General features: G+C 42.4%; 1 protein-coding gene across 5 annotated transcripts in view; it reads right to left on the minus strand.

Annotated features, from left to right (window-relative positions):
* Positions 1–12,720, minus strand: part of LOC131881635 (Ca(2+)/calmodulin-responsive adenylate cyclase-like) — a 37,924-nt gene that overhangs the window by 7,089 nt on the left and 18,115 nt on the right. For 4 of the 5 annotated variants that reach the window (XM_059228558.1, XM_059228557.1, XM_059228556.1 and 1 more), the window contains exons 4-19: positions 10,952–11,070; positions 10,563–10,674; positions 10,364–10,491; positions 8,494–8,652; positions 7,903–8,053; positions 7,422–7,586; positions 6,774–6,806; positions 4,898–5,080; positions 4,035–4,210; positions 3,478–3,580; positions 3,138–3,388; positions 2,036–2,276; positions 1,406–1,552; positions 1,167–1,313; positions 913–1,099; positions 104–715 (exon numbers count right to left, since the gene is read on the minus strand). In XM_059228558.1, the coding sequence (XP_059084541.1) occupies positions 104–715; positions 913–1,099; positions 1,167–1,313; positions 1,406–1,552; positions 2,036–2,276; positions 3,138–3,388; positions 3,478–3,580; positions 4,035–4,210; positions 4,898–5,080; positions 6,774–6,806; positions 7,422–7,586; positions 7,903–8,053; positions 8,494–8,652; positions 10,364–10,491; positions 10,563–10,674; positions 10,952–11,070 (2,914 nt within the window). The remainder of the gene's footprint in view (positions 1–103; positions 716–912; positions 1,100–1,166; positions 1,314–1,405; positions 1,553–2,035; positions 2,277–3,137; positions 3,389–3,477; positions 3,581–4,034; positions 4,211–4,897; positions 5,081–6,773; positions 6,807–7,421; positions 7,587–7,902; positions 8,054–8,493; positions 8,653–10,363; positions 10,492–10,562; positions 10,675–10,951; positions 11,071–12,720) is intronic. The other variant, XM_059228554.1, reaches the window with a different exon arrangement.

The following is a 12,720-nucleotide window of genomic DNA, read 5'->3' on the forward strand; positions in this document are numbered from 1 at the left end:
TCGGAGTCGACTCGACAAATCACCCGAATTCGAGCGCAAATCTGCCGAAAGTTGTCAAGAGCCAATCAATGTCTTAGCCATCCTAAAGCAACCCTTTACTTACCATTGACCAATTGATTTCTGGGGTGTTGGTTGAATATCTGAGGAGGCTGTGAGCCCCCTCGACCTCGACTTGTGCTGGTGGTTCTGGGCGGGATAAGCGGCTCGTCCTCGCCATCGTGCTCGCCCTCGCACAAGGCGGGCAATCTGGCGTGCATATGATGCTCACTCGGGATGATTCGGGCGGTTCTGGGCGCCTCTGGCGGAAGATAGTTGTCTGGTCTGCGGATTTGCGGACTCGAGTTCGAGCCCGAATGAATGGCTTGGGTGGGACCACTGCTTGTACTGCCAGACGTCTGGGGTTGCGACACCATGATTGGGCCTTGGTTGGACACGATCTGTCCGGTTTGAAGCATGTTGGAGTAGTGGTGGGGTTGGATGGGCGGCACCATGCCGGAGCTTCCATTGCCTCGCAGGGCTTGTTGTTGATGATGGTAAGGGGCTTGCATGAGGTCGTCCATCCTCATGGTAGAGGGGGCACGGCGGTTGGTGAGGAAATAGGTGGTCATCTCGCCCTTACCCTTGACTTTCACTTTGCCTCGACATTGGAACTCGTAGGCATGGCTCTTGAGAATCTCGTAGACGTCCTCCGTACATTGGGTTTGATTGGGAACACCTGTGGAAACAGAAAAAAGGAGATTTGTCAATGGTTCCTTAATCATAAAAATGTAATCTCCAGCAGCACAATCTTTTTTCATTTTCATTTCACTTTATTTGTGAAAAAAATCTGATCCACCAACGAATTAGAGACAGTGAATCCGGCGAATTCTTGATTATAAAGTATATTCAAAGGGATAGTTGACCTCATCTTACCGGTTGAGTCCATGCGGGAGCTGACATTCACGGTGTTGCCCCAAATATCGTATTGAGGCTTCCTGGCTCCTATCACCCCCGCCACCACTGGTCCAATGTTCACGCCCACTCTGAGCATAAAACTATTGTACGAGTTCTCATTGATGCATTGAAGCTTCTCTCTCATTCCGAAAACGAACTCCACCAACTGAAAGCAAAATTGACGATTCCAGTGATAATTGTCGCTCTAACCGAGCTCCGGATTGGACTCATACCTGTGACAAATAGGTGACGGCACTCAAGCCTCCATCGTCCTTGTCGTCCGCCACCTTAAACTCCGGGATCAATCCCACCGCAGCCATATAAGTTGATCCTATTGTCTTGATCTTGTCCACGGCTCGGAATCGTTCCTCACCCACCAACTGCCATGAGAGAGAAGAATGTATGTAGTTAAGATGACATCGATGCTTAATTGTGGTCCAATCAATGTAATTCATGAGTATATGGAGCTTACATCGTCAAAGTCGGCGATGATCTCGTTCAGTAATCGAAGACATTCCACTCCTTGGTTGTTCAAGTCTAGCTCCATGTAGAATTCGTGGAAGTTGGTGATGCTCGCGAAGAGCACGCCCACTCTTTGGTACGATTGACTATAAAGTTCCTGTAAGAGAAGCATTGATGCAACTGCTTTTGTTTGGTCTTTTTTGATGACGTCCCGAAAGGGAAAAATCTAATTGCTAACAATTGCCTGAGAAAGTGCTCTTGAAATAAAGATTATTATCATTAAAAAAAAAACCATTTTCATTTGAGGTTTCGAATGTTCCAGACTTTAAAAGGCCATTCTAAAAGCTGATCTAAAACTATGCAGGATCAATTACCACTTTATATTGAAGTTCAACCGGTTCCCATGTGCTTGTTTTGCGTTTGAAATGCATTTCATTATTGAGAATACTTAGCTTGTGGGCAAAAGATGATTAACGTGGCTTAATTTTATGCCTTTAGGATGATGAGAGCTTTACCAAGTTCAGTGTACTAATCCTGTTTTAGATTGAGTCTCTTATGAATGAATCAGACACTCTGATACCCACTTTCATGGACAAGTATACCACAAGGCTAAATGAAAGAAAGAGAAGATGAAACTTACCAGATTGCTCCGGAACTGGTTATCAAGGAAGTGTGTAGCCACGTGGGCAGGAAGAAGGTTAAAAAGAATCCGTTTATTGGATGACTGAAGGGCCTCCATGTCCAGTTTCTCCTCCTTGGCTTGATATTGCCACAGGAAATCCAAGCGAGCCATCCATTCCACTTGCCGACCATGGAGAGCCACAGCAAACAAGAAAATCACAACCACGATAATCGACACCACATCAAGTGGAACGGGTGCACTGGAACAGACAAGCACGGAAACTTTAGATCTAGCTCCTTCATGTTCACTTCACGGACGACCAACTACCACACTACTATCCAAATCCAAGCTCTCATCAGTTCGAACATGCTTTTATCCTTCTCGGATCCCGACAGACAGACAGAGAGAGAGAGAGAGAGTCTCTTGGATTTCGACTAGCCGTTATCGCTTCAATCTCGACAGTCCGATTACTCTTTCCTTGATTGAGATCGTTTCGGCCCAAAAATCTTGGTGGATGGAACCGGACGGGTATCCCGTCGCTTTGAAGTACACTCCAGATCCTTCAGAATTCTAACAAACATTAGACAGAATTCGGGGAAGGCTAGGCAGTGTTCTATACGTAGACTAGTTCCCTTCCAATTCCCACGAGGACGTTTTCGCCAAGATCCAAGGGAAAAAAAGTTCCATCTCAATTCCTTCTCGTCCTGTCTTTTTATCTTGTACATTCTTTTTGGTTACTTTAAATAAGACGGACCAACCATGATGGCCCCGAGGCCAAAGACCACTCAAAGTAGTGGAACAAGAAACGAACCCTTCATCCCCAGGGCTTGTTCTGTGACAAATTATATTATACCCGGGATGTCAAAAAATGATCATGGCCCCTTGGACTGATGTTGGTTTTTTTTTCTGGAGGGGGACTAGGGGGGGTCATGAGATGGCTTGAAATGGATTCGTACTTCCAACTGACTGACTAGTCAGTCAACCGATATCACATTGCCAGTCCTGTAGGAACACATCACACGTATGCAGCTAAAAAAAACCCACACATTCCAGTAGGCTTTCTGTGGCCATTCAATCACTCGATGACCGATCTAGAAGACGTTCCAAAGCGATCGCTCACCTCACTCGGGCGTCGAAGCACGTGAAAATAGGTTTATGAGACAATTCAATGAGAAGGGCATGGACCAAGCCCATGGCGCCCAAGAGAAGGCATTTGATCATGATGGGTAGCCGGAGAAAGATGGCCACGGTCATGAACCCGATGAGGCAAGATAGCACGGCATATTGAGGCAATGGGCACCAACGATGGCAAGAGCCCTGGGTCGTGCATTGCTCGTCAAAGTTGCACAGCGGGTCAATGTGGCAAGTGAACTGAAAAGAGAGAGGTGAAATGCATTTTCCATTAAAAGCCTGAAGGGCTCCCTTTTTCATCGGAGGAGTCTCATGAAATATGAACTTACGGCGTTGACTTGAGCCATGGTAAAAATAAGGACGATGGAAAATATGGTCAAACCAAGACGGAGAAGAAACGATCGAGATATATCCCATTCAATGCATCTTAGTCTGGAACGGAAGACAATGAAAGATAAGTCATAATGACAAGCGAGTTTCTATGACGTCAAACGTGGAACACGTCCTGGGCCATGGTACAAAATAGCAATGACAATAAAACATGGACAGCTTTGGGAAAGCTTCATTCTACATAGTTCAGAAACTACCGTAGGTGAAGTTTCCCTAAATGCAGAAAGAGCCATTCCAGCGGAACCATTCAGATTGGCTCACGGAACCTAATGTATGACCAGAAATACTACTTTTGTTCGGAAACAACCTAACCTTTTCTAATTCAATTGCACCCTTGCTTTTTGTACACTGACGATGGAGAGTGTGCTTTGCACCAAGAAAGTTCTTGATGTGCTAACTTTGGCTTTGAAAAGGGAATCTCTGAACCTACGATAGAAGCCCCCTCCCACCCCATTGTCATTCCTGGAGGATTAGAGGATAAATGAATTACACTCACCTGACGGCCAGCAAAAGCATCAGAATGACTGAAATCCAGATGAATGCGGTCAAAAACAGGAGTAGGAGAATGGTAGTCCTGGGCAAGGCAATGGCTTGGATCCCTCCTAAGAGCAGTAGGAGGACCAGAGCGCACACTAATGATCCGGGAAAGCCCAGATCCACATCCTCTTGGTACTAAAAGAACAAGTCATGTTTATGGGATCATCAAAAATAGGTCAGTTACGGTTGCCTAGGCATCAATGCTAACCAACAGAACCAACACCATCCAAGAGAGAAAGAAAGAGGCTTTCAGCTTTGCCTTATGATTAGATTCATCTTGCCAAGGCAACAACCCCTGCAAAGATCCTTCTAAATTGAACGGAGCATGAACAAAAAGAAGTGAAATATGGCACTCTAACGAACGCAGACATTTTTTGTGCTTCAATGAAATGTAGCTCAAGATAAGAAGTTAGGCCAAGGGATTCGAAGACCAAACCCAAGCCAAACCAATATCCGAAAGGCTTTGTTGTGCCAAAATCACCTCTCCTTGAAGAGTTCCTTCGAAAGAGCTCAAGCCAGACTTGTTGGAAAAGCTCTTCTCAGAAACCAAACTCCACCAAGTTCAACTTTCGAGGAGAACGTTAGGACAGAACTATCAGATCAATGTCAGTTCATGAGGGAAATTGTCTCGATACCAAATCATCCCACGATTGTAGAGATTCCTTTCACAATTTCCAAATTTCATGGTGAAGCAATTCCGAATGAACGAGAAGGAGAGAAGTAAAAAAAAGGGGCCTGATTGTATGGCTCAGTTTCGTCATTTTCCTTTGGTTCTGGTCGCCTGGAACTTCTCCCGTTGGAACTTTGTGTCTCGTTACTTACCAATCGTTCTTTGTTGGAGTCCCTGAAGCACAACGACACAAGATTGACATGATTTGCTTTCTCTTGATCAATGGATCGTGCCTCGATGGCCTGCGAGAGGAATTTGTTCACTCGGTTGGTTGGTTGCAGGTTCGAGCCTTGCTGCCGCTTCCGACGGAGTTTGAAACGCTCGGTCACTTTGATCTGGAGCAAAACGATCAGAAGAATGTTAACCCTCAGATTCTAAAAACATTCTTGCAGAGATGTTGTCCATGATAAGGTCAATAACTAGAACATGGAACCAGAGTAAAGATGTATGAAAGAACATTGGGAATTGGGCACAAAAACAAATAGAGCAGAAGGTGTCAAGCAACAACGAGAAAAAAAACTTGAGAAATGAAAAAAGGAGCCCTCTGGACATCCTCGTTCGGGTTTAGTGTTCAGAAGAAGACTTTTAATTATGTTTGTTATGAAACTAAATGTCGTGCTGGTTCAAGTGAGGCCTGAAAGTGGGAACAGCTTTGGTGCATTCATTTGACACTATCCTCGCAGATTTGAGACCAATATTATGGAAATTTTGCTGAAATCTTGTTTTTGGAACTGTAAAATCTTCAATTTCAGATGAAAAGAGGGAAAAAGCAGGGTGTTCTTGGTAGCGGATTTCTTTGTAAGGCTTAGTTCTTGTATGTCTGCAATATCAAGCTCAGACGTACAAGAAGTATACAAAACGTTTAGAATGCTAATATGTTATTTTTCGCACGTCCTCTTCAGACCATATTCCGTTATACAATACTTCGCGAGCAGGTCCACGTATGTTCCAGCTCAGGATTACTAAACTTCAGGATAGAAAAACGTGTAGAGAGGTGCCACTTGTTCTTATTTTTCTTTTAGGGTCGGGATTGGTTAGACGGCCAAAGGCATTATCAGCAAAAGGTAGGCCCATAATAAGACCAATAAAACCAGTATTTTTGTGGAATTAAAAACACAACGAAATACGGCTTGCCGACCATTGTAAAATGCAGTCATTGAGGAACGTGCTTGCAAGTCAAATGCTCATGTGTCAAATGAAACCACATCATAAAGGTGAAACGTATTGGGAAAATATGATCCATGAAAAGATACTAAGTTAGATATCTTAGTTAGTCCAAAAATTTATTCAGATTATGACCGCCAAAATTATTATTTTTTTTAAATTCTTATTTCATTTATTTCCATTACACCATTGATGTGCACGGTAACCCAATGAGCTAATCACTTTTGTCCCCATCTCGTATGTTTTGACGACACAAAATAAAGCTCGTCCATTTTTCAATACATATATTGCTTGTCCGCATTTAGGTATCGATAGGCATGTCAGAAACCAAAACCGAAGTTTCGGTCGCAAAAGCTTTCGGTCCATCACGAATTGCAAATGTTTTGTTACACTTGTATTCCATTTTCTTTTCCATTTTAACGTACGAGCGTATACATAAATTGCATGGGCAATTATAACTAGAATTACGTTAGACATAGCTTTAACAAAAGTCTGCAAACTCCCCCAAGAAGCTGAAAACAGGACGTGTTGAGCCCAACCCTGTTTGTAAAGTCTGTTCCAAAATGAGAAGATCCTGTTCCAAGTTCGATCGGGACGAACTTTCAGTGCATTGTTTCCAACCACTTTAGAGTGACGAGTGTAATTGTGGGAATCGAATGCCCCTGACAGATGTAGCAACACCCGAGATCCCGAAATTGCACTTTTCAGATCAAGAAATGCACTCCCGATTCTTAGGGCATGCAAGTCACGCAAATCAGGTCAGATTCAAAACGAAAACAATCAAAAAGAACGGGTATACGTCTACGTATAACAGGATTGGGAGGGACTTAAGACTTAGTAAGTCATCATGTGTAAAATCTGTACCTGTCCTCCACTCAAAATGTCGCCTCCAGGCAGCTATTGGAAGAAATGAAGTAATTTTGGATTAATAACTCGGCCTTGGTTTTCTTACTATTCAAAACCACTCCAAACCACCACCCCTCTTACAGTGAACGCCGTTAGCGGCGATTTGGAATGAACGAATTACAAGATATTCACTAAATCCTCCTCATCAAGTCAAAGATCACTCTTATCCAGATGTTCGCATCACTTAAGAACTAGTTGATTTTCATGCTGTCATATTAAATTCGTATCTGGAGCACCACCCCTCTTACAGTGAACGCCGTTAGCGGCGATTTGGAATGAACGAATTACAAGATATTCACTAAATCCTCCTCATCAAGTCAGGAGAGATCACTCTTATCCAGATGTTCGCATCACTTAAGAACTAGTTGATTTCATTCATGCTGTCATATTAAATTCGTATCTGGAGCAAAAGGTCAAAGAAGTCTGTTGGTGTTTCTTCATCCCAGTTTCTGAGCCTGTCATATGTCACATTTACCCATTAGGAGTTCTTGTAGCCCTGTTCAAGTGACATCCATCGTTCGATAACTGACATTTGTTTGGAAATTACCCCATGAGGCATAATTGGTGCATATTTGCATCAGTACAAGAACACCAGATTTCACGTACCTTCTTGGTGATTGTGTTCTTCTGAATTTCCACCGGTTGTTGTGCCATATTGGAGAATGGAACTTCCACCGAGTATTTGATACTGTGAAGAAGCTGAATCACCATATTGGAGACCATCTTGAAAGAGGGTTTTCGTTTGCCACCGGGAAACATCGCATTACGAACCTGCAAAGACAGAGAGAGAGAGAGAGAACTTAATCCCAAGTTTTTGAGCCAAGAAAGTGGAGGCTGTCTTGTGCTCTTTTCCTCCTGGTTTTCCATTATGTGTGCTTTGAACTTTGAAATCCTACTCGAAATTGGCTTCTGAAAGGAACCATTGGGTAATTTCGTCCCGTCGTAATCCTACCATCATCCACCTAATCTTCAAACTGTCAACCATCGAACATATACAGTATATAACTAGTGTTTCAGAAGACTTTTTTTTACCAGTGTCTACAGATGTGCCTTATTTTTCGTTAAAATAATGGAAAGAAGAACTCACATGCAAACTGTTGAAGAGAAGCGTTTTTCGCCGACGAGGGGGTGGAATGATGAAATAGCTGCCCATGCTGTGATCCTTCATTCCTGGGCCAGGTTCCACCTCGTATTCACCACGGAGATGTTCCAGAGTACTTTGAGTAACATGAACACGTCTGAAGCGAGAAGAGAAGATGTAGATCAATGCCAGGTTATGAATGGAAAACCCAAGCATGAAAGCCACATCATTTCACATGGAGCCTTCCTTGACTTGAAAGCTCAGCCAACCGGATTTGAAGGGTCCATGGAAGGAGGCCTTTTTTCCGCCCCTGATTTATTTCACTCCTTCTCATGTCCAGCCCTTGGCAACATGTCCGCCTCCGTGCTAACAGCAGCTTTACTTACTTACAAAGCTCTCTTTACTGAGAACTTCTTCCCCCCCATGGGAAATGAGCTTGTGATACAGAGAAAGAATGAGACACATGATCAAAGGCCATCCTCGGAGTCATAATATGCCCAAAGGTTTATGCCCAAGGTCATGTCAGCCATATAGTACTAATTCTCTCTTTGGAAAGGGCACCCAAGAGAGACAGGGAAAAAGTAATTTCAGACTTACCCAGCTTCTCCATTGGCTTCCATTTGGTTGGCCGTGGTGACATCATTGCTCCAAACATCGTATTGCCATTTCCGTAGACCAAGGACACCGCACAAGACTCGGCCAGTGTGGATGCCCACTCTCATATTCAATTTCACATCAGTGGCTTCAACCACAGAACTAAAATAGAGAGATCGTTTGAGGGAAGCTCTCCAAGCTTAGTCACCTTATTTTAATAAATAGAGAGGCAAGGTAAAAATTCGGCTGAGAATTATGGTCCACATCCCTTATTCCTTGTTCTAAATCCTTGCTCTAAATGCTTCTTTGTCAGAAGAGGGCATTTTAAGGGTGGTGTTTTATAATTCAATGGAAAGATGGTTCTGGTAAAGAAATGCCTTAAGGGACGTTCTGTAAAAAGAGTTATAGGTTTATAGGGTGTAGTAAAGCCATTTTAATGACGACGTCTGGAGAGCAAAATGGCCTCCCCTTGATGTTTGCCATTTGAAAAGAACCAAACCATTGGCAGTGGTTGAATCGTACTTTAAAAACTCCTGACTCTTGCTTGATCTTTTGAGTAATCTCATCTAAAACGTACTCTTTCTCATCCCTTTGAGCAATAGATACGGCCTTTGAGTACGATATAGATTCCTTTCTTTAAAAGGGATTCAAAAACGCTGATGGGGCTATGAATATCATGATTTGAAACATATCGCAGAGAACGTGTAAATTGTGTTTCCGTCAAACCAGTTTATTTGCAACATTTATCGCATTATTTCATGTGATGACCAAGCTTGTTTGAATTTGTAAATTTTCGTTCTTATACTTTTTTTCGATTGCCCTTGATTTTCATCATTTAAAAAAAAGTTCCGAACGGAATCAAAACCAGGCCGAAAAGAGAAAAATCGAAATATGGGTTATCAATATTATAATACTTTTTCATCTGGCTTGATTCCATAATAGCTTACAATGTTGCATTTCTTCTACCCATTTTTTGAAAATCATTTTAGATGTACGAAAATTATGCTTTGTTCAATAATGTCAGATTTCAAGAAAATCAATGAGGTCTCAACTTTTTACTCATTTTCAGTTATATCAGAAAAAGCCCAAATCACCAAAACTACTTGTTGGGTGTGCTTACTCCAGAATTAGAGTGAACGCATAAATGGTGCCTTCTTTTGAGTTTTGCATCATACAGTTTCGAAAATCTATATTTTGATTGTGTTTTAAAATGTTTTACATTCACCGTTATGAGCTATTTTATATAACCAGGCCACTTTAGCCAAAAAATGCCAAGATGTGTTTGTGTATTTCCATCAATACTTTAAAAGGCATTTTAACCACTGTGTACGGGTTTCCGTTCAAAGTACCTTCAAATCACTTCGACTGACAGAGCACGATAAACCATCAACCCTAATAATTGCACACACTTGTTTCAATGGATCAGCAAACAATCGGTCTCAAAACTCAAACTGGCCAACCCCGTTTACGACTTAATACTCAATTGCACCAAGATCAGTATTGTCGGAAGCGCTATTACAAGGCACAAGCCAATCCTGATCCCGTGGAGAGGCCATGTCGGGCATATCCGTCTCAATGAAAAGAGGTCAGTACTTGGTAAAACACCCCAGTCCCAACACATCGAACGCCTGGCCTATTTCTGCTCCCCCTTTATCCTCAGCCCATTCGCAGAAAAATCCAGTCAAGTGGTTAATTGATAAGGCAGAACCAATGGTTCTCACATTGGAGGGAGGAACGGGGGAAATGGGAACGTGCATGCTACTACAGTTCCTTGATATCTGCTTCTTTAGGTCCATCAAGTGTGCCAGGCAATTACTTTATTTTTTCGGGGGGTTAGGAATGAGGACTGTACATGAATGGCTTGTATACTCACAAAATAGCATCGATCATGTCGAGTCCCATTTCCACGCAATTCCTGGCATGTTCTGGACACGCCTCCGGAAGACCGGACACGCAGTAGTAACAATCACCCAGGATCTTAATTCTCAAACAGTTATTGGCCTACAAAGTGAGAGACATACATATAGGATAAAGAGCATTGGATCATCGTTCAATGAACATGTTCCACTTACGTTGGCGAGTTGGTCGAACCTCCCAAAGAGTTCATTGAGCAATCGCACGAGTTCTTGAGCGGAACACTGGGAAGACAACACGGTGAAGCCCACGATGTCGGCGAATAAAATACTGCAATAATGAAACACCACGCAATGTACACTTCACCATAATTAGGGCCTGCCTCTAAAGCTGATAGATCCGACAGCAATCCATTCTCGTTCCCCCTTTTCCCTTCAGTGGTCCATAAATCTTGGAACTTTCAACACATATCAGCTAACTAGTCATTTCTGCATCTGCATCCGTCATTGGGGACATTTCCATGCATATTGAAATCGCGAAATGAGATAGCATTTAATGGTCCGTTAAACCCAGTAGGATCGTAAAACATGACAGGGTGTCTTCTTACCTGACATTTTCATGCCTCTGAATATAGATCTTGTGGAATTGCCCGGATACAGGGGATATAAGGTCCTGTTTCATTTCCACGGCCACGTGTTGAGGCAAAACGGAAAGTAACAGGCGTTCCTGAAAAAAAAAAGAGCGCGTTACTTACGGAATAAATGCACACATATTAGAAATGATAGTAGGGATTATGCGGCCAAGTTTAATCAAGGATATCTAGACCTAATTGCATGTCCGACGATTAACCACTCAGTTGGCTAAGCAGTACAATGAATGATCACTGGGGAATTGATCACAAACCGGTTTATTGTACTCTATAGCCGACCCAGTGGTTGGTTGTCCGACATTCAGGTTCTAGACATCTACAGATTTAGCGATTAGAGGAGGGAAAGAGTAGCAATAACAGCAATTTCTACCTAACCTTTCTAAAAAAAGTAGAATCTTTTAGCGTGGAGTAATGATTTTCACTTGCGTGATTTAAAGCAGTTCCCCCCCATAAATGATAAATTGGAAACCTCGTCCTGCCAATATTTGCTGATTAATAAATCATTATCATGGAAGCGCAATTCCACTTTACGTCTTGCTCAAAAGTCATTTCTAATTTCCGCGCGGCAAAAATGAAGTGGACAAAGCACACGGGAGGGCCATAAAAAGCTCACCAACTACATGTGCGAGTGATTTTCATTTGTTTGGGAGCCAAATTTCTAAATTTCCGTCACCTAGCTATAGCTGCTAGTCGAGCTCTAGTGAGAGAAGCGTCACTCCCCCTTATATAATTTCCTTTTGAGTAGACGCTTCCAAGTTAGGGTCATCAATTTAACAGGCAATAGGATAGGATTGCAGCATCAGCTTTTTTTTTTGTACCTCTTTGGGCCCAAGCGCCATCTTTTGGATATGTAAGGATGTGTCAAACGTAAAAATTACAGAGCTTTTTCCTGCAACAATTGAACTTACTTCTGTGTCAAAGCGAGCTGAGAGTTTTATCTTTTCAATCGTATCCAGTGCTATCCTTTGGTTTTTTTGTATAATAGCTCCGCTTATTTCAACACTATTGTAAATGACTCATGCCACAGCCCAATCCTTGGCACATCCCTGCGTAAGTCAGAGGGGGGCAGGGGGCGCTCAAGTGCAAAGGGGTAAAAAACGACCCCCGCGAGCATGTCCCATTGCCATCTGATAGGGACAATTTCTCAAAAAGTTGCTTGATTAAAAACCAGATTTGTATCAATTCATATTCATTGTGGTCATGGGATGGTTAAGGTAAAACATATTTTTCTCTTGTTTCAGAATAAGACCTCCACCATTCATGCATTAAAAGAAATGAAGATTTTTTTTTATTTTATTTGAAGTGCTGACTTTGACAGGAGTGTCCACAATGGAAACTAGCTTGGAGAGAAAGGCTATGCTTCTTGAGCTTGTTTGATTGCCTGCACACTGTTGTATGGCTTGTCTGCTTGAATTTGTAACTGAAATGTTTTACAACTCTCAATTTGACACCAATCAAAAACACCGAGGTAAAGCGCTCCTTGTAAAGAAAATATCGTGATCTTTGTGTATCTTGGTTTTGAAAAGTTATGTTTTTGGATCAGCGGCAGAGTATCAGACCAATCCGCTCTTGCTTTACTCATTTTTTGCGAAATTATTCAATTAGGCCACCAACCAATTGGCACCTTGAATTCGAAGCTTTATTTTCTAAATCACATAACTTAATTTACCCAAACTCAAACTCAGTCTCCCACAGTGTCATTTCTCTACCTATAACTCTACATAACT

The sequence above is a fragment of the Tigriopus californicus genome, chromosome 6, assembly GCF_007210705.1.
Source record: "Tigriopus californicus strain San Diego chromosome 6, Tcal_SD_v2.1, whole genome shotgun sequence".
Classification (NCBI taxonomy): Eukaryota; Metazoa; Arthropoda; class Copepoda; order Harpacticoida; family Harpacticidae; genus Tigriopus; species Tigriopus californicus.